The following is a 21209-nucleotide window of genomic DNA, read 5'->3' as shown; positions in this document are numbered from 1 at the left end:
AACACGGGTGAAAAAATTATGTATGATGTGCCAAGAAAGATCTGGAAACCTTTAGGACTAGACAAGATTAAAGCCTTTTGTGCGTTAAATTTTACAAGAGAATGTGTGGCGCGTGAGTGCAGATTTGTCCAATCAAGAAAACATTGGAACGGCCGGTCTGGATCCCTTTTATGTGAAATGTGGAATCTGCTGATCAGGTATTATCTGTTTTCTCTATGGTTTATGATAGGAACCCAAACTGAAATTGTTGCAAAACTGGCACGATTGGAAACAAAATTATTTTGATTTTCCATTTTGAGTAAAACGGAACAAATCATTTGAATAATTTTCGTAACTGAGGACAGAGTCTTGCAAATGTGGACGATCTATGATGCATTAATGCACAGAAAGCTGCTCTCCCACCTCCTAAAAAAGCCAAAGACAAACGTTTTTCCATGGCCTTCTGAGTTGTCTCTTTTCTTTCTAGTAAAAAAAAAAATATTGGAAGAGGTGTCATCCCCTATTTGTTTTCATCATCACGGATTAACCTATTTCTGCAATTCCAAAAAACGTATCATTCATTTGAAGAAACATTTGCCGATGCGTAAATATGATTAATAATCCTTCAGATCCTTCCACAGCTCTAAATTTCCTTTCTTTTAGATTTCATCAACGGATTTAACTTCCAGTGCCAATAGGGCCACAGGCAGCCCAAGCTCACTACGAGAAAAGCGGACGTGACTCTTACCGTGTTGCGTAACGTTATATATTTATAAAGGTTTGTATGGGATGTTATCGGTTTGCCTTAAAAGAGAGAAAAAAATGTCTTGTTTTGAAATAAAATGGGCTCACTTTATTGCCTTGTTGTTTTCTTTGTTGATTCCGAACGTCTCAGGCCATTTTGAAGCGTTTTCGGCGAGTTAGCGCTATGTTGGTGTTCAACTGCTAAAAGAAAGACAAGGCCGGAAACCTATTTTAGAAGCGTCCGTCGCCCGAAGCGAATAATTCCGCCAAAAAATTTCCACCAGTCTCGATTCCTCCAGAAAATCAAAGCAGAGATGTTGCAGTTCCATTTTCCATTCACTCGATTCACAATTCCTCCCCCAGATCTTTCACTAGCGATACTTTTATCTCCAGATCGATAGGCTTTCCCATTTCGAATTTGGCTGCTCTAAACGATCACTGTCCCTTCGCCGATCGCACAGTATGTTGGGTAACAAAAATAAGCCCGGCGAGGGTAGCCAGCGGCCCGCAGTCCAAAAACAATGCGATGTTGATTGGTCGATCAAAACAATGCGGTCTTGACAAAACCTCTCGAGGGGACCAGGGGAGCTAACGGGTTTGTTTTTGGACTTCGGGCCGCTGGCTACCCTCGCCGGGCTTATTTTTGTTACCCAACATACTGTGCGATCGGCGAAGGGACAGTGATCGTTTAGAGCAGCCAAATTCGAAATGGGAAAGCCTATCGATCTGGAGATAAAAGTATCGCTAGTGAAAGATCTGGGGGAGGAATTGTGAATCGAGTGAATGGAAAATGGAACTGCAACATCTCTGCTTTGATTTTCTGGAGGAATCGAGACTGGTGGAAATTTTTTGGCGGAATTATTCGCTTCGGGCGACGGACGCTTCTAAAATAGGTTTCCGGCCTTGTCTTTCTTTTAGCAGTTGAACACCAACATAGCGCTAACTCGCCGAAAACGCTTCAAAATGGCCTGAGACGTTCGGAATCAACAAAGAAAACAACAAGGCAATAAAGTGAGCCCATTTTATTTCAAAACAAGACATTTTTTTCTCTCTTTTAAGGCAAACCGATAACATCCCATACAAACCTTTATAAATATATAACGTTACGCAACACGGTAAGAGTCACGTCCGCTTTTCTCGTAGTGAGCTTGGGCTGCCTGTGATAGGGCCCTTAACCTTTTATTTTATATCGTTAAACTTTTAACCCCTAAGATCAACCTCGTTCCCAGGGCCTTTTCCCTTAGTTAGGGGTGGAGTTGGAGATGGGGCAGGCTAAGGGAAAAGACCCTGGGAACGAGGTTGCTCTGAGATTGACTAGCATCTAATTTCTTCTCACGATATCACCCCTTAACCCCACTTTAAGGATGAGGATAACGGAAATGATCAACTTAAAATAATCTTAATTTTTTAACCAACTCTCCTTTTCAGCAGCTTAGGAAATGTATAGAGAACGGTATGGAGAATATGCATACTAATAATTTTACGGTTTATAGGGCTAAAGGAAGAGAAAACTAATCGCTAGGAAACTTTATGTAACTCACGAATGTAACTCTATTTGTTCCCAAAAAATGTAAGCACAACTTAACAAATGGTAAACACCACAGCGTACACTATTGAGTTATGGATGCACGCGGGAGGTTGCTAAGCACGAAAGAAGCGTAAGAGTCGCGCGAGGCGATAGCCGAGAGCGACTCTAGCTTCTTGAGTGCTTAGCAAACCTCCCAAGAGCATCCATAACTCAATAGTGTACGCTGTGGTGTTTACCATTTGTTTTATAACATAACATTAACACATTGTAGCTAAAGAGTTCCCTTTTGTTTAACAAATCTTACGTGACCAGAAAAAAACAAGCGCGCGCGGAAAAATAGTCTTTGCATTTGCTCACGTCAGCAGCGTACACCCATGGGCAAATGGGGGACGCTAAATTGACCAATCAGAGCGCGCGCTTTACTTTGGTTATGTTATAATACATATTAGTGGTCTTTTTTCATCCGCACAGTGAGAATATGGAACGCTCTAGCTGATGACATTGGTCTTTCTGTAACTACGTACCCCTCTTATCTCAGCTCATTCAAGGTACACCTACTCAGTAACCATAAGCAATCACTCCGTAAATCATATGACCCTGAAGATCCTCGCTCATTTAAGTCTATCCGCACAAGTTGCAACAAAGCCCGTAATCTGACAAGAAACATTGATTGTTGCTACTCACTACTCATTAATTTTTATTGTAATTTTTATTTCAATTTTATGTGTTCCAGGCCCGCAGTAATTGGCGTAAGCCGTTGCGGAGTCCCTGCCTGTGTTGTACCGTTTACATTGTTTGTTGTGTGTATGCATATTTAACACTAAGTCGGTGAAGCTAATAAAAAAGTAGAAAAACCTTTTACGACCAAGCGGTTGTTTTCAACTATACGTTAGGATCTTGGTACGAGATCAGGTCTAGCCATAAGCGACAACTCCGGGCATACCAAATTTTTGTGTTACATGAGGAATCTGGGTTTTTAGTCATATGGGCTTTGTCAAAAAAAAAAAAAAGAAAAAAAAAATGTCGGAAGTTGGTTTTCTTCATTATTCCGTCGTATCGTCATTTGAGCTCCAAAATAAAAAGCGAACCGGAATGCCGCAAAAATTCACCAGATATGTTTTATGATATTGTATACAGAGTATGTGACGAGTGGCTTTCAGGGTTGAAAGGTTTTTGATGTTTTCAATTTTTGTGGAAAAAGGGCGGATGGAGGTGGTTAACCGTCAAATAACCAAGAGTGACAAGCATTTTATTATAAAAAGCTAAATCAAACGTCAAAGTCCTGAGGAAAACGGAAATGATCGCCAACTGAAACTCGGAACTGTTTAACAAATTTTCGTTGTCCATACCTTGGGAAATGTATACAGACCAGGAGAGTTACAGATAGTATGGAGGTTTTGCGCGCTAAGGGGTTTCAGTGACTTTTTCCAAAAGCGGCTGATTTTGGATTATTTCCTATAATCACGAGGGTGAAATTTTTTACTCAAGTTTGTATAACTTTTCTTGTAGAACAATGTTATATGGCACATCTGCAGACATTTCTAAAACACTTTATATTCTAATTCGCTACCCCGCTCGAACGAATATAAAACATTTATTATGCAATAAGGAACCAGAATTGGAGTGCGTGTCAACACGAGCAGTGTGCGACCCTCTTTATTAGGTCTACATCAAAAAATGGATAGGAATGATACAACAAACAGAATGAAAACTTCGCAAATGTAAAAAAATACTTCAAGAAAATCCACCCTACAAAACGATATAAACTCTGCTCGTATAATAATGATTCCGTAAACGAGCTAAACCTTTTACATAGTAGCATGCAAAAACTACGTCTAAGAGAAACTGAGAATCCCTGGGTATTTAACTTAAAGGGCGTAGGGACGGTCGTAAGACGCGAATGAATATAATTGACAACAACTCAACGAAATAAAACCTACTGCTAATGAAGCAATTGTAACAGCATGCCATGTAACGCCCCTAAGGAAGATTTACATAACCCATGATAAATTTTACATATTTCATCCTACATGCCGCACCATGAATAGTGACACACTTGGCCTACAAAACAGAGATAGTACACTTCTTTACGTGATATTTTACTTAATTAAAACTTTACGTCATGGCAGTGCATGTTTTGAAAGGAACATGCAATGCTAAGGTTCTTTGTTCAGTAGTAAAATTAAAACGACAAACATTGAATAAAATTAATGTTCCTATGTGCGTACTGCCAATCTTTATTATTTATTAAGTAAATTCTCCAAAAAGCTAGTTTCATTTCACAAACCGATTTCGGAAAGAAATATTTTGTATACTTTGGTAGGTGTACGAATTTTTAGAATGCTTCAAGCTCGATGGAATGTTGCTTTCGATTTCGATGACGCTTTCAGATATTTTCCCACGAATCTCTCACGAATCTTTCGGTTTCGGAGGTGTTAGGTTTATAAGTTTTCACTATTTTATTGTATTAACCTTAAAAAGAGACAATGAAAAAAAAAAAAAAAAAACCTGAATAATTTTTACAGTATCTTGTTATTGCTGCGGCCACTAAGAGATTTGTCATGCTTCAACAAATAATTTGATTTGCATAATTGACAAAGCTACTGCATTTGAATTTTAATTTTGTTTCACTTGTTAACTGACAAACAGCTAACAACATTCATGATGGACTTACAGAACCAGTCCATAAAAGTCGAGGTGAGTTTTGTCAATTGTTCATTTGCTTGTTCGAGTTATGCAAGAGTGGGAAAACAAACAACTCTTTTCGCAAATTTCAATGTTGACTTCGATGATCATATATCAATTAGAGAGCTTATCTTACTGCGTGTTAAAAAACTTTGATCGCTTTTGACGATAAACTAATATTAAAATTATTTATTATTATAAATAAGCCTGTACTCAATAATATTTATTTTAAATAGAAACAAAAATGATTCAAAGTGCTGGAAGCACTTAGCGCTTTGTCGAAGTTTCGAACTTGGCATAGCGTTGTAAGGGAAGCGTCGATGAAATCAGTTATATGTATAACATATTGTTCCTTTAAAACGCAAGGATAAGAAGCATAAGTTTTGTCCTTCGAAGAGATTCGTGGCTATTTTTGAAATTCAGTTTTGCTGTAAATCGAATATTTCGTAATTACAATAGTGCAACAGTAATTTCTTCATAGGACTGTGATTTCGAAACAAGCAAAATATTTCAGCAATTTAAAATCTTTAGAAACGACTTGAATTTTTACTGCCGTAGCTTTGTTTCGAGAGTTGTATATTTTGATCATAAAATGTGGTTATTAGCCATGAATTGCCATGTGTGACCTAGATATAATATTGACAAGGCCGATCACGTTCCTCTAAAAAGTAGAACTTATCACATTATCATAACAAACCCAGTTTTCTCAAAAACTTATTTGTCTTCACACCTCCCGCTTGCTTAATTTGAAACTAAAAAACAATGCTGAATGAATTCATTAGTAAAACTTAGCCGTGTTAAAATTTTTGATCCGTGACTAGACTTGTCACAGACAGATCTGATTGCTTTTAAGACGAAATTTTCACCTTAATCATTTCTGTGGCTTCTACGCGAACAAATTTCAATACAGGACCAGGAGTATAACGGAGAAACCGTCATTAAGCATCGACAGCCCACCCCCAACCCCACCCCCCAAAAACCCCACAACCCAGTTCCACCATACCGACCTCTCCCCTTGAAAATGACTCCGTACTATTATTCAGGCTTTCTTTTTTTCCATTTAACGTTTTCAGGGGGGTGTAGACGATGGAGCTAGACGAAATACCTTAAGAAAGGAGTTGATCACAACAATTATTGAAGGCGTCACCACCCCTTACGAAGGCTTCCTTCGAACTGTTCAAAATTCAGGTGAGAACTTCATTACAAGAAATAGAAGGAGAGATTGCGAGGTGGACGGAGCACTCGTCCTCCCCCCCCCCCCCAGCTCCCTATTTCCGAGTGTGGTGTTTCGGGTTGATTTTTTGGTTGGTTGTCGTTCTTGCCAGTTTCATCCTTTCACCGTCTAAGAGCTACTGCATGCTATCTAATTTCTCCTCGAGGTTTCAATCAAACATTAAGGTCATCAGAATAAAGGAAATGATCGCCAATCTACGAAGCTTTGATTGTTAAACGAATTCTCCTCGATAGTACCAAAGGAAATGCTAAGAGAAGAGTTTCGAGAAGATGGATATTGATTTAAGGGTGTAAAGTGAAAAGATTTTCTCCGAGTTTTTCAGTTTTTCTCTCTCATTTCCTCAAGTGGACAACATTTCGAATTTCAACTCAAACTGGAAACAGTCGGTTTTCCACCTACGTTATTCATTCTGTCAGCGAAGAGGACACGGCAGTGCTTAACCACACAGATTACAGTCCAATAAAGGTTGTGGTGTTAAACTCCGACCTGAGTTAGAGTTGTAAACTTAATTACCTTTTTCCAGCTGATTTTTATAATTCTAACATACAACTACGTCTCGGATAGGTGATCTGCCATGTCTGGGAACGAGAGGGGGACCTGAAAACAAGTATCAGTGGATCACTTATAAAGAGGTAATAAGTTTAAGAATGGTTCTAGTGAAGGAAGCTTCATGTTGAAGCTCGTCGCGCCTTCATAAAGAAATTCGTGAAGAAAGGTTGCGCCACATGACCCCCTCCCCTTCATATTAGCGTTCAGGCACAGGCGCTTTTTCCTCTTTTAGCGATCTCAGTGAAGGCGCATGTCGTGTTATTACGTTTTCAGCCATTTTTTGCGCTATTTTCGAAATAGTGTCCATTGCAATATCAGCACATATAAGCTAAGGCCCTGTTTACAAGCAGGTAAGGTAACCCTAGTACTAGGGTTACCCTGGCAGGAGGGTTACCCTAACGCTCCCACATTTCTTCTTTTTTTCATCGACGTGTTTACAAGGCAGCTAGGGTTACCCTAGCACTAGGGTAACCCTAGCTGAGCGCTAGGGTAACCCTAGTTGCCTTGTAAACGCTCTAGTGGGGATAACGCGCCTACCCGGGACAACTTTTTACTTGTTTCCAGACCCTTTGAACATTGATGACAATGCGTGCGGTTACCAAGCATAGGTAAGTTGTCCCGGATGGTAGGGTAACCCCACCTGTGAAATTTTGAATGTAAACCCGGGCTATCTTTGACTCGCCTGCTAGGGTAACCCTAGCACAAGGGTTACCCTCCTTGCTTGTAAACAGGGCCTGTAAGAAGACATTCAAACAGTTAATTAGTTCTTTGGAATCTAAAAACCGCAGGAAAAGGTAGATTTTCAATTATTTCTTTTTTAGGTACAAGAGATAAAGACCATATGGTTTCTAGCGGGAGATTATTAACTTTTTTTTATAAACCCTTGTTTATAGAGAATGCCTCTGCTTAAAGTTTTTCAAGATGACGATCTAGACAGCGAGGCCGAACAACTCGAACCTCGGGGCTCAAGAAGGCCTTCTCCGAATTACCTTTGGCCTCTTTTTGAAAATGAGGCTTGGTGCTCAACCTCTCTAGCGAAAATGAGATTAATTTGCGTGGCCAATTGTTCTGTGTTCTTATTTATATGTGCACCTTTCTTCACTGCTTGTTGCAGGTAAATGATCGCGCCACCAATCTTGGATCTGGTTTGGTTCATCTTGGCTGTGAACCTTCTCAAAAGACATTTGTTGGAATTTATGGTCCTAATTGTGTTGAGGTGGGTTATCGGCTATTTGTGATCGTTATTTTGCTGGTGACATGTCAGTTAAATGCTCCTGCACAGCTTTTTTCGAGGTTCCTTCCGGTGGCGAATCTACGGAGAGGGAAAGGTCGGGGGGGGGGGAGGGTCCAGAAGACCCCCACCATGTCGGTTTCACTACTTCTTTGACGAGCTCCTTGTCGAGCTCCCGTATTGTCAGCTAGTAGTCGGCTTGTTGGTCTGTTTATGCGGCCTGTTGATAAAATTTGTTGTCAGTGGTCGTGTTCTTTCTGTTGGTTTATCAGTTGAGATCAGCAGGTCTGAAAGTCAGTCAGTCAGTCAGTCAGTCAGTTAGTCAGTTAGCCAGTTAGCCAGTTAGTCTGATAGTCATCAACCAGTAGGTCAGTAATAATAGGCTTTATTACGCGACTCGGGCAGTCAGAGGGCCAATAACTAAAATCAACCAATCAAAATGCTCTATTGCCGGTGCAATATTCTCGAAGTATTGGACCGGGCACTGTCCCGAATGGTCCCGAATGGTCCCGAATGATACCGCACTTGTGTCCCTTTGAACTTCAGTCGTATAATAAATCTCTTATTAACCAAGCTTGCTCGGGACCGTACTGGAAGAATATCGGCCCTCGGTCTTTTTTGTACGGACCGAGCGCAGCTCGGTCCGCATTGTCAAGACCTCAGGCCGATATTCTCCCAGTACGGCCCTCGCGCTTGGTTAATAAGATATATTTATTTAGAGAGGGTAAAAACACAACAGTAGCCCTAAGACCCTGATGACTTTGTGGCCCTCGAAAACAATTACAAATATAGATGCTACAACTAATAACTATAAAATATACCATATTTAAAAAGATAAAATATAATAAATAATTCATGGAAGACATTATGACTAAGAAAAAAAAAACAATAACTTTCTACAAATTACAGTCAGACAATAAGTCAATCAGTCTGACAGTCAGTCAGTTAATCGATTAACTCAGTCAATAAATCTGTAAAAATTCATACTTAGCTTTTTTTTTCATAATTTTCAGTGGGATTTGGCAGATCTGGCTTGCCAGATGTATTCCATGATTTCTGTGCCAATTTATGACACACACGGACCAGAAGGCTGCGTTTACATTCTTAACCACGGTAGGATTTTAATCAGAATCGAGCAGATAAGGACGGCTTTTAATGCGTTGGGTTTGACGTAGCTATTATTGCGAGTGATCAAGACAGAATTTCTCATTTCAATATCAATACAATATCAAGCAGACAAGTGATGAGAATATAAAGGAAATACTAATAAGGGGATTATTTGTTGATGATCCAATACCAAATTCTCTGAACTAACATCATAAGAATTGTAGTGGCAGACAGTAATATCTTGGGAGGTACGGATGAAATTTTGTTGTCCCACATCACCCGTTCAGTGTAAGAGAATTAAAAAAGAAAAAACAGCGCTAGAAAATTTATACTCAAATTTATAAATGAAATATCATTCCTCTAATTCAGCGGATATTGAGACGATCATTTGCAACGGTAACAAGCTACGATTCATTTTCGACAAAGTTAAAGAATGTGAGAAAGTTAAAAGGATCGTTAAGATGGACAAGCCTGTAACAGAGGACGAGAAAAAAGAAGCCGACTCCCTTGGACTTTCTTTGTCACACATCGTGGAAGTAGAGGTAAGTGACTGACGAACTGCAGAGGTTGATGGGGAACCAGTCTTTTTTTCATCACCTATGGGGGGGGGGGCGGGGAGTGCGAGGAGGGTGGGAGGGGGTCGGGGAATTTTGGTTGTGTGGTGATAAATTACCCCGATCTTCCACTAAGCGCACTTATTTTCAACGATCGTAGCAATCGTCGAAAATTTCCAAGTGTAACCGTTGCAGCGATTGTGATTTCCGCCGATCGCCGCGATCAGCGTGTAAAATCACCAGTATCTGCCATTCCAGATATCGACGATTTTTCGCCGGCGACCAAGATCGCCACGATCGGCGAGTAAAATCACCGAATGTGTCACCCGCTCAAAGCTCTGCGTTCTCCGATCTTTTTTTTTTTTCCCAGAACAGCGAAATCCTCAATTTGACTTTGACGTACTTCGTGAGTGCACTTATACTTAAATCCATTTATTTCAACATGTTGTATTCGTTCGAAAGGTGAGGGTGGAAATACTGTACCTTGCTATCATTCCAAAACACTGACGCGCAAGTAGGCTCAGCGGCGATTAGTCGGCTAACAACTTGTGTGTCGTGATTGGTTCAGAATTTTTCCCATCAGAATTCTTTGAAATAATGTTTGTTAAATATTTTTTCTTCAGCAAATGGGTTCTAACAATCCTCAAGAGAGAAATGTAAGTAATAAAGTAAAAGCTTAAGAGACAAAACCACCAGAATTTAAATGCAAATTGGGCAGTTATTTTTTTTTTTGCCATTTACTTAGTGTGTTGATAATATCCAAGAAAAATTTCGCGTGTCTGATTGGCAGAAAACAAGGGTATGTTTTTATGAAACACGAATGGAATGTTGTAACACGAGTGTAAATTACCAATAGCGCGTGCGTGCTGTTAAAAATTCGTCTGTCTCGACTTTCTGTGATGCTTTTTCATGCAAATTATCAACAAGTAACAACATTATCTCTCGTGTAAATTGGTGTAAATAAGCGCTTATACATTTTTTTAAGACTACAAATTGCACTCGCCCTACGGGATTGTGTAATTTTGTTGTCTCTGAAAAATTTACTCGCGCTTATTTTCTCCAAATTGCACTCGAAAGCTTGTTATTACCTACACGAATACGTCATTACATTACATTTGCTGTGCTAAAGAAAAGTCACGGTCTGGCATTGAATATCATATGTATATATGTACTGACGTAGAAAGCAACATAATGTCGAGAAATGCCTGGTTGAGTTTGACCCCCGAGTGTCACGTGACAATGAAGAGACTTGTGTAGAGTAAAATTTTTCAGAAGGAAACGATATTAAAAAGCATTTAAACCGTCAAATCACCTTGTAAAGCGGAGTCGACGTGGTAGGTTCTTATGGTCAACTCTGGTACTCTTGAAGCTTTTTCTCTAATGCACACACCTCTGCAACGAAAACGCTGGTTCTAAACTATTACAAGGTGTATGTTTACATGGAGTTGCAGAAGCTAATCAAGAAACAAAATTACAACAACAACGAATTTTACTCTTTCAGCCTGGGAGACCCGAGGATACCATGACTGTCTGTTATACAAGTGGAACAACGGGTATATATGTGTTTTCGTGATCCTATTCGTACATGCCTTTGTGTTCTGAATTTGCACAGTTTTTGTCTCTTTTCCTTTGTTCTTCGATAAACAGGTACGCCAAAGGGTGCCATGCTTAGTCATGGAAACATAAATGCTGGGATCGCTGGAATTCAAGTCCAATACGAGGTTTGTGTCATTAAAATTGTAATTACGTTTTATGACAGATTCAGCATTGAATCGAAGAAAACAGTGAGCAAGAGGGGGGGTGAGAGGGAGAGGTTGAGAGGGGGGGTGGGAGGGTGTAAATTGGTTTTTGGTCAGTTTCACACAGATGTTCACGTCTCTCTTGGTTCTCGTTTCCAGTGAGCTGATTTCAACTATTACACAGGAAGGACTATGATTCCTCCAAACTCACCTTGTATGCCGCCAAAGCGTACCAAAATGTTTGATCAGGCGTAATAACACTAAGAAACCATCTTGTCTCGTCTCAAATTTTTTCCGCTCCTGTTTAGTGATCATGAAAAGTATCCTATCTTTAACTGGGGCTTTTTCATGCATTTACTCAGGCGTAATCTTCCGGAGCAGTAAGTTACAGCGGACGTCTTCAGCTTGATCTTTAAGGACGAAACTCTTTGATTTATTTTTTGAACAGGAATCTGGTCTCCAGATGATAGAAGGAGACTGTATGATCTCTTATCTCCCATTGGCTCATATGTATGAGCGACTGGCTCAGGTACGCATGCGCAAACTAGAACTATCAAAAGTGCCTCTTTTAGATCATGTTCTATTGCATGTTGGTCTCTTAGCCACGGAGCTCTAATTCCGCACCATTAGTCGAGTGTGCGAACACTAGTCAAGTTTAAAACTTTTGTAGCATAAGTTTAATCGCGTGCGTGAACAGCGGATCTTTCATCGCTCAGTGTGCGAGGCAGCGGAGCTCCAACTAGAAGCAGTGGTGCTTCCGTAATAAGACTCGTTGGTCTTCACTCATATCATCTTGTCAGTAGGGAGTAACAAGCTATTTCTCAAAAAAAATGTCGAGGTGATATTTCTGCTTGAAAAAGAGTTGAGCATCCACGAAATGGCCTAGCTAATATGTATCATCATTCTCAATCTTTTGTCTGATAGCAAGGTACAGGTGGATTTCCCACTGACAGCTCAACATTCTTCTTAAATGAATATCTCTATTTTTTGCAGGCAATGTGCTTCTTAAATGGGGTAAAAATTGGTTTCTTTCGAGGAGACGTAAAACTTCTGCTGGATGATATTCAAGAGCTAAAGTAAGTTTGTGTTCCTTCTGTTTGTCACCTACAAGTGAGAAAAATTTCATTACCGCTGCCTGCTTAGTTCATATTCAATTGTAGAGCGCCGGATTTCCGTGCAGGAGGTAAAAGGTAACACCTCGTAATTGGACCTTAATAACAGTATTTTGGAAATACTTTCCTTCGAAAACTCACCAGTCCACACCGTGAAAGCTAGGGTTTGGAGTGAAATTGGGTATTTGCCTAAGGCTGAGCTAACACTAATCCTTTGAAATAACTGCATGATTGGTTAAAGTTCTAATATGCAGTTACTTCGCTTACTCGGCTAGCCTCTTTTCTGAATTAGTGTCATATTATTTGTGTTTTGCTCAGTTTTGTCAATCTAGTCATCATATGATTCAAAAAAATGTTGTTTTCAGGCCAACAATTTTTCCTTCTGCACCAAGACTGCTCATCTAGTCATCATATGATTCAGGTTAACAAAAAAATGTTGTTTTCAGGCCAACAATTTTTCCTTCTGTACCAAGACTGCTCACTAGAGTTTATGACAAGGTATGTGTACCAGAACATGCACGCTAATTTTTCTTTCGTGCACCTTCCTCATCGGATATCGTTTCATCTCAACATTTTGTGCTGGCATACGCTCTTTCGTTATTGCCCGTACGTGGCAGCAAACACGTGTCCTCTCTTTCGTGTCCACACTCATCCTCTCATATTTCTCGACAGACTTCTGCGCTTGCACTTTCCTCTTGAGTGTCTGAACTTCAGCGGGCATGTTTTGGTTCACTTGTTTGCATTTGCACTTGCATTTCATCTTTTAGATTCTGTTCACGAAGGTACACATTTCCTATCTGATTCCCAAGCTCACACTCACACGCGCCCCTTAGGATCTCTATTCCCGCACACGGATGTTCCTTTTCGGGTTTTGCTTTGCCTTTGTGTCCTGTGTTGGTAGGCCCCTTCCGTATGGGTTCTCTTTCCTCGCTATGGGGTTGTATCCATATATAGAGTCTGTTTGTTCTCACGCATACACCTTCCATAATACTGATGGGATCTATTAGCAACCTGTGTGGCTGTAAATTTTGGACAAGGATTATAAATTCGCCGAATGTACACGACAGACAAATTGAATTTCCTTTAGCATCGCTGTAAAAAAAAAAAAAAAAACAAATAAAACCGCAATTGACATCTTACGCAGTTGCAATTTTAGCGCCAGCGGTTAGAAGACTTCTTCTATCTTTGTATGGTAAGGATCCCATAATTTTTTTTATTTTCAGGTCATGGCGCAGGTTTCCCAAAGCAAACTGAAAAGCTGGCTTTTTAACAGGGCACTTACATCTAAAGAGGCGGATCTGAAAAAGTTAGTCTTGCTTAATTGACTTCTGGAGGCAGTGTGGCCAAGTGGTCAGCGTGTCGGACTCGCAATCCGCCGTTCCCGGGTTCGAGTTCTGCCTTGACCACTACCTGGGTTTGTTTCACGGTAGCTCCGTGTTCAAATCGTCAGCCATGCTTGTAAATTGCCAACTGGTTTGCCTTCGGCCAGTTGGGATTCTTAATAATGTTATGTTCAATTTAATTTATTTGTTTCAGTTGTTTGCATGGAACCAGGCACAGTGAGAACTACTGGTTCTACCAGTAATTGTGTAATCCAATAAAGTCATTATTTATTCATTTAATTCGAGAACTTTACAATTTATCTCCTTCATAGAAGAGCAAATCCTAGCCTAATAAAGAAGGAGGCTTTTACTGAGTAGCATGCCTCTACCCTAATGGGTGGCTTCGTTGCTCAGTTGGTAGGCGAATGCCCAACAAGTATCTGGGAAGCACTGCTCCATGATCCCGTCCAAACCTGAATTTTTTTTTTTTTTTTTACAGGCTTCTTTTCTGTGATTGCTTAATTGCAGTTCATCAGCGAAGATAATTTTTTTTTGATATATTTTTTTTCCGTCGGCAAAAACTGATACGACCGTGAATATAAAAGTTGAGATAGGATCTAGTTTGGAACTGCGGAGGAAGATCGCAATTTACAATGATCACGCCTCTTAATTGCGTAAATTATTTCTATGCCTTTCTTGAAAAGTGTTATCATGTGAAAACGTTTCACTTCTTGTCTTCTGACAAATTTTAACTGTAGGGGAATAATCAGAGGTGACACGATTTGGGATCGCACCGTGTTCAAGAGAATTAAGGTCAGCAAAACCACTCTTAGAGCTCTTTCAGTTAATGTAACGGAGCGGTGGTCGAACGGGTCTCAGGAATAGATATAGCCTGCGGGCATGCGCAGGTCATCATTAACAGCGCTACAGGATGCTCGTTTCTCCGCCCGCGGGGAGATTTGAGACGAGTTGGGGTGAGGTTTGCGAGGGGTCTGGCACTAATGTTATTAGTGTAAGACCCCTTGCCGACCTCTCGCGGGTTTGCGTTGCTCAAAGCCTCTTACTTCCTTGCGGGTGAAGAAACTCTCTTGCGGAGGGCCTGGGCCTAGGTTTGCTCGCAAGCTAAGATAGATATGGAGACGAGTCTACGCTCTGACAAAGGGCTAACGCTCGAAACGTTAATTTTAAAACTCTTTACGGCGGCTATTTACATTATCAACTCAGTTGATGAAACCATAATTACTGTGCCATACTCCCCCACCGACGGAGCACCACAGTTTCTTTAGGAACTTACCCCAGTTTATTCAGAAGACAGATATGGTTGAGAGTGTAAATCGACGCTTTCTTTTTTACCTTTTTGCACAATGTTAGTTACGAACTGTCTGATGGTTGATATTAATATTTAATTTTACATATAGTAGTTGTCACCTATAATTTGCTATGTTCAAAAATTTTACACGATCTGACCAACAAGTTTTTGATTGCATTTCAACAGATGGCCCTTGGTGGAAATGTTCGGCTGATTGTGACTGGAGCCGCTCCCCTGTCGGCTAAAGTGATGACGTTTCTAAGATGCACCATGGGAGTTTGTTGCGTAAGTCAACATCTATTGAACAAAAGCTCATCTTTCGAACCGGCAGTCTAAATCCCACAGGGATCAACGAACGCTTTTCATTCCACTAATTTATTCGTGTTTTTCTCGTTGCCATGTTCCAACAAATAACGTAGCTCCATTTTCTGCCTTTAAAAGCACACACAACCCACAATTCCTCTATTCGCTCCGACAAGGGCTAATGCTCGAAACGTCAGCTTTTGTAATCTTTACGGTGGCTAATTTACCATTTCAACTTTGTTGATATATCCAAATCTATTGATTATCGACTCGCACTCAAACTCGTCCCGTCCTATCCCGGAGCGGGATTGCGAGAGACGAAAGGGACAACAAACGAGAAAAAGACAGATAGGAGAGACTCTCTCTCCTTTTCCTCTTTTCTCATCATCCACCACGCGCACCTTTCGCGCACCTTCCTCGTTGATATTCAAATTTAGCGCGATGACTGGGGAGGACCCAAAATTGATTACCTTTCAGTAGCAGCTGACTGGATTGCCAAAGTGATTTGTGATATGAACTCCGGAACAAGAGGTTTAGTTTCGAGAGTTAACCAGGATCGTTATTTAGCGTTCTTGTGTGATATACTATTAATACTCCCACAATGATACCCTCCAGTTAGGACTATAAGTTGGTATCAGCGACCTGTTAGGAGATTGAACCCAATGAGATGTCGGAAGAAATAGTGAAAGACTCATGCAGCATTCTATGGAGGATAAATTTGGAAAAGTTCTTAACCTCAAAACTCTTTGGAAACCAGTTTTGGCTCCGGTCGTTGGGGTCACTTAGCTCAATTGTAGACTTCTTTCAAGGGTCCACGTTAAATTCGTGACGTCATAGGTTCGCCAGTTGTATGGAGCATTCGGACTTTGCTTGTCCAGAAATTATCAAGACTGAAAAAATGACAAACGACAATCTTTTGTTTAAATCTTGAGTCCCCTTTCAACGCACAATCTGTTTTTACATCATTGCACAATTTAAACTTCTTAAATTCTGTGTTTACTAGCTGCTTTTTCTCGTTGCTGAGCCAGCTAGCAACTGCACGAAAGTGCTCATAACATCATCCTTTTATCTTCTATTTCAAGGTCGTAGAGGGCTATGGACAGACTGAAAGTACTGCGGCAGCAACCATTACTTTCCCGAAGGACACGTCTGTTGGTAAGGCAAAAAGAACCTTCATATGGTTATCAAACCTACTGATAACTGCCACGTCAGTAAATCAGGTCGCATCGACGAATTAGAGCCCATTCCTTCTCCTTCACTCTCAGCGAAGTATGAAGCGCATACGAGGATCCAGTGACGTTTTACCCCTGATCGACACCAATACCCTAGTTTTGCTTTATTGTCACATGATTACCATGTCTGTAGGTCACGTGGGAGCGCCGATTCCGAGTAATCAAATCAAGTTGGTTGACGTGCCAGAAAAGGAGTGTTACGCTAAAGACGGTAAAGGAGAGGTAACATAATCTATCTATTCTTTTAATTTTTTCTCATCGATTAAGATTATAGTTATTTTTTTATAGTGAGCCAGATGTTTGAAACGGCTTCGGGAAAATATCATGATCTACCCTTAATTTTCAAAGTTTTCTTTTTCTAATTGTTTTTTTTTTTAATTTATTTTCGTCTTTTGTTTTGTCTTTCGCTTGTTTTGATCCCCTTTTTGCCTGCCTTACGTTTCACTGCTGAATTCAAAGGAACAAAATAAAACCCTCGGAGGAGAATATTGAAACCTGCTATGTTAAACTTCAAAATGGAACAATACAACCGATGATGCATATAGAACACAAATTTTTTACCTCTGCTCTCTTGGACATTTCCCAGATCTGTATAAAGGGACCGACGGTTTTCCAAGGCTACTTGAAAGCTCCGGAGAAAACCGCCGAGACTGTTGACAAGGATCAGTGGCTCCACACTGGTGATATAGGAGAATGGCTTCCGGTAAGAGTGCGGTTGCATTATTCATAGGAGAGGCTTCGAGCAGACTGGTTCATCCAGGATACCATCAACCGATCATGTTGTAGGATGAGATTTTTTTTGCCACAAATACTATACTTATTTTGTTAAGGAGAATTGGCGAGGAGGCTTAAAGAAACCGTCGGGCCTATAAAGTACGAGCTTGGTTCTGCACTGCAGGACATATCAACAAATCGTGTTCCAGAATGCTGTCAAGAAATCTTCGTTAATGCTCCCTGAAAAAGAAAAACTTCTATTTTACTTTTTATTTATTACAGAATGGGACCTTGAAGATAGTCGATCGTGTCAAGCATATCTTTAAGCTTGCCCAGGTAAGCGTAATTCTAGATTGACCTAGTTTAATTCTTTGTGGACCAAAATTAGTTAAATTTCCATGAAGCTGTGAAGTTCCTAGCAGCTTGTAAGTATGTAAATAACTATTGATATTTTTCCATTTTTCTTTCTTTCAACTTTGTTCCAGTTTTTAACATCTTTTCCAAAGATTCTTTTCCTTTCCTCATGCAAATAGAGTGATTGAGAGCTTCAAATTTTTATTCATTCATATGTTTCAAACTCAGGATTACACATTACTATTCCTAAAACGAAGAAATTTAAGTTTGGATCAACTGACATTAAGCTGGCTTAACATGAGCAGTAACTTAGCAGTGTTGTGCTCTATCTCTTTAGGGTGAATACGTTGCTCCAGAGAAGATCGAAAATGTTTACCTACGCAGTACTTTGGTTGCTCAAGCGTTTGTGCATGGAGATAGCTTACGGGTTAGTAAACACGCGGGAGATAGTTATAACTCGGTACTTCTTTTTGTGATATGTTACATGGCGTGTTGAGTGCAAACGAGTTGAAATTTAGACTGACTAGTTGTATCAAGGAATTTCATTCAAAGAGACTGCCAAAAACAAAATATTTAGGTAAATCTACTAGCGGTTCTTTCACATATACTCCAATCTAGTCATCTGAGCTTCTCGCTCTCTATTTATCAATTAAATGAGCTCGAGATTTCTATGTCGTGTTAATTTGGCAAGGGTTTCCTACAAATCTGTTGACTTTAAATACTTTTAACATTTACTCCATATTGTTATTAATATTTATTTCCTTTAATTGTCATTATTTACATACCATTTTCGGTCTATTCACTAATTAGGTATTTATTAATTGATAGTTTAGTTGATGCAGGTCCACATCAGGACGTAATGTCTTGCCTATCCCTCAACCTGCTTTATTAAATAAACTATGATGATGATGATGATGATGGGTGGGGCCCCACTCTATATTTACCATTGCATATCCTTCAAACGAAAGGCGTTTTCTCTGTTACTGGTCCTTATCGTTGGCCATCGTGGTAACAACATTACCATTCATATTTTGTGTCATTTTTTCAGTCATTTGTAGTGGCAATCATTGTTCCAGATCAGGAAGTGCTGGAGCCCTGGGCACGATCTAAAAAGATCCAAGGAGACTTTGCAGAGCTGTGTGAGAACGAAGTACGAAAGCCGACCAGTGTATCTTTTCTTGTCGGTCACAGTCCTTGTGTTTGTTTGTGGCTATCTACTAGTCTCTTCTCTCCTTCGCCTGTCTGCCTTTCTTTAACTCCTAATAGATGCCTTTGTCTGTGTCTCAAATAAGAGGTTTGGTTCGAGTTCCAGCAAAATTAACGGACCCGAAGCTATACTTTAGAACCAGACTTTAAAGAACAGAGGAGCAGTTTTTGGCTCCCTAACCAGTCCATTTTATTTCTTTAGCTGAAGGTTGTTTTGCATAATTCTCAAAACTTTTGAAAGAAAGAGGACTACATGCTTGTCCAATTTTGGATATAATTGGATTCAAAAACTTCATCTGACAGCCAGATTGGACTCGGCCAATCACCTCGTCCTATTTTGGCTGTTATCAGAATCTTTTTTCATCCAATTATTTCCAAATTGGACAGCATGTAGTCCTCAGTATTACATCTACAAATCATCTCATATGAGGATAACCTTTGACAAGAGGAAATAATGTTCCTTTGCTTTCCTTTTTATGCCTTTGGACGAGTTTCCTCTTTTCTTACTCTTATCTTCCTTTTTTTTTTCAGGAAGTAAGAAAAGCAATTATGGAGGACATGACTAAAAAAGGCAAAGAAGGCAATTTGAGCTCGTTTGAACAGGTAAATAGCTTCATTCTTTTTTGTAACATTGAAGGTAAGATTTGTTGCTATCAGGGGGTGAAAAGAGAGCAAAGATCATTGGTGTAAATGAATATAGTTTCGTGCTATTGACTGAACTATTTGCGCAAATGAAAGTTTATGAACTGCAAAAAGTGTAATAATGGGAAACTGAAAACACCATTAAACTAATTCGGTGTTTTTGCCCACAGGTTAAAGAAATCCACTTGCACAATGAATTGTTTTCCGTCGAAAACGGGTTTCTGACGCCAACATTCAAGACTAAACGAGCACTGGTTGCCAACGCTTTCGAGCAAAAATTCCTTGAGCTGTATGAAAAAGTCGACAAGCGGATGCAGTATGTGCGGTCAACAAGTTTTGAAATTCAGCAAGTTGTTTAGTTAAAGAAGTCAGTACGCACAGCTTATTCAAGTACTGACGAGTATTCTGTCGATTTACCTTTCTGTTTTGAGCTTTACCAAAAACGCTATACGCTTTTGAAACACCGTGAGTTACTGGATAGTGTGGTTTTCGGTAACTCGTGTGAGACAACTCAGTTGAGGAAGCCTGAAATACGCCTCTTAACTACTAAAACGTTCGCGCATGTCCACTGTGTTCCTCATAGGTAGACTATGAAGCTGGTAGCTGCAGTGAGAGATCAGTCAATCAATTTTTAATCATATCAAAACTGAACTTTTGTTTCGTATATCAATCATAGAGTATCGATTTAGAGCGACACTTCTTTGATTGTCAACCTTAAGTTGATAAAAGACGGCGGTATAAATCCCCGCGGCAAATTTTTAAAAGCTAACGTGTAATACCTAGCATTTCGTTCGAAATGCTCAAAACGTCGGCATGGTTTACCTACTTTCATTAACTGTATGTAGTTGATAACCAAGAGGTCATTAGCCCGTCGACGTAGCACAACAATTTCTATAGCAACATATAACTTATGTATCAACTCCACACGTCATCATTCAATACAATAAACAACGATACAATTACAAAGACCATAGCCTACGGTATCAGAATTTTTAGTAACGTTTTCCATAAGCGGCTGCCGATGTGAAACACGTGACAGTACCGTCAGCATTCAATATGATAAACGACGATACAATCACAAAGACCATAGCTTACGGTATCAGAAGTTTTAGCAACTTTTTTTATCAGCGGCTGTCGATGGTGAAATAGGCAATAATAGGGACTTTAAGCAGTCAGGACGGCAACGCCACGGAAGACGTCGATTAAAAAATGAGTTTCTACTTTTAATTAGAATTTCGAAAATGGCTGCATGTGTTTACCGTCTCATAGGGCGCCAGACTTCAAACTCAACATAACGCATAAAAGTAGCGTTGAGTTCCAAATGTAAATTAAAATAAATTGCCGCCGCGGTTTCGCTTCGCAGACGACGCAAATTTTGGTGATTTCACGTTGTTGTTTTGCAAAGGACGGCTAAGAAATGTACAAAGTTTTAAAACGCACGTGCTGGGCTATTGTTCTGCCAATTAGATCTATTGTTTTTCCTCGTTCTCGTTGCCGTAGCCGTCGTGGTTTGTTTAAAGTCCCTAATGCTATAAGGCGAAACCTTAACACGTGAGCGTACACGCAGTCTAAACAGACAGCGGCAGGTCTTAAACTGTTGATAAGCGGCTTTTATTTAAACCCGTACAACGTATTCAGAAAACGAGGCCAACGGAACGTTTATTT

At 40.0% G+C, this 21209-nt stretch overlaps 1 protein-coding gene across 1 annotated transcript; it reads left to right on the top strand.

The window, feature by feature from the left end:
• The first annotated feature begins 4792 nt into the window (after nucleotides 1-4792).
• LOC111333119 (long-chain-fatty-acid--CoA ligase 5) lies at nucleotides 4793-20512 on the top strand. Its single transcript, XM_088751157.1, has 23 exons — nucleotides 4793-4948; nucleotides 6010-6124; nucleotides 6735-6802; nucleotides 7834-7935; nucleotides 8964-9063; nucleotides 9427-9599; nucleotides 10235-10267; nucleotides 11113-11164; nucleotides 11259-11332; nucleotides 11799-11879; nucleotides 12344-12426; nucleotides 12909-12960; nucleotides 13686-13768; nucleotides 14543-14597; nucleotides 15280-15378; nucleotides 16479-16551; nucleotides 16762-16850; nucleotides 17215-17331; nucleotides 17625-17678; nucleotides 18034-18123; nucleotides 18745-18846; nucleotides 19434-19505; nucleotides 19715-20512. Exons 1-23 carry the CDS (start codon nucleotides 4913-4915, stop codon nucleotides 19901-19903), a joined length of 1992 nt encoding a protein of 663 aa, XP_088607283.1. The 5' UTR covers nucleotides 4793-4912; the 3' UTR covers nucleotides 19904-20512.
• Nucleotides 20513-21209: the final 697 nt, after the last annotated feature.

Source organism: Stylophora pistillata, chromosome 2 (assembly GCF_964205215.1).
Source record: "Stylophora pistillata chromosome 2, jaStyPist1.2, whole genome shotgun sequence".
In the NCBI taxonomy this organism is placed as follows: Eukaryota; Metazoa; Cnidaria; class Anthozoa; order Scleractinia; family Pocilloporidae; genus Stylophora; species Stylophora pistillata.
Note: the sequence above shows the minus strand (reverse complement) of the source record. Positions and strands in the feature narration are given on the sequence as shown.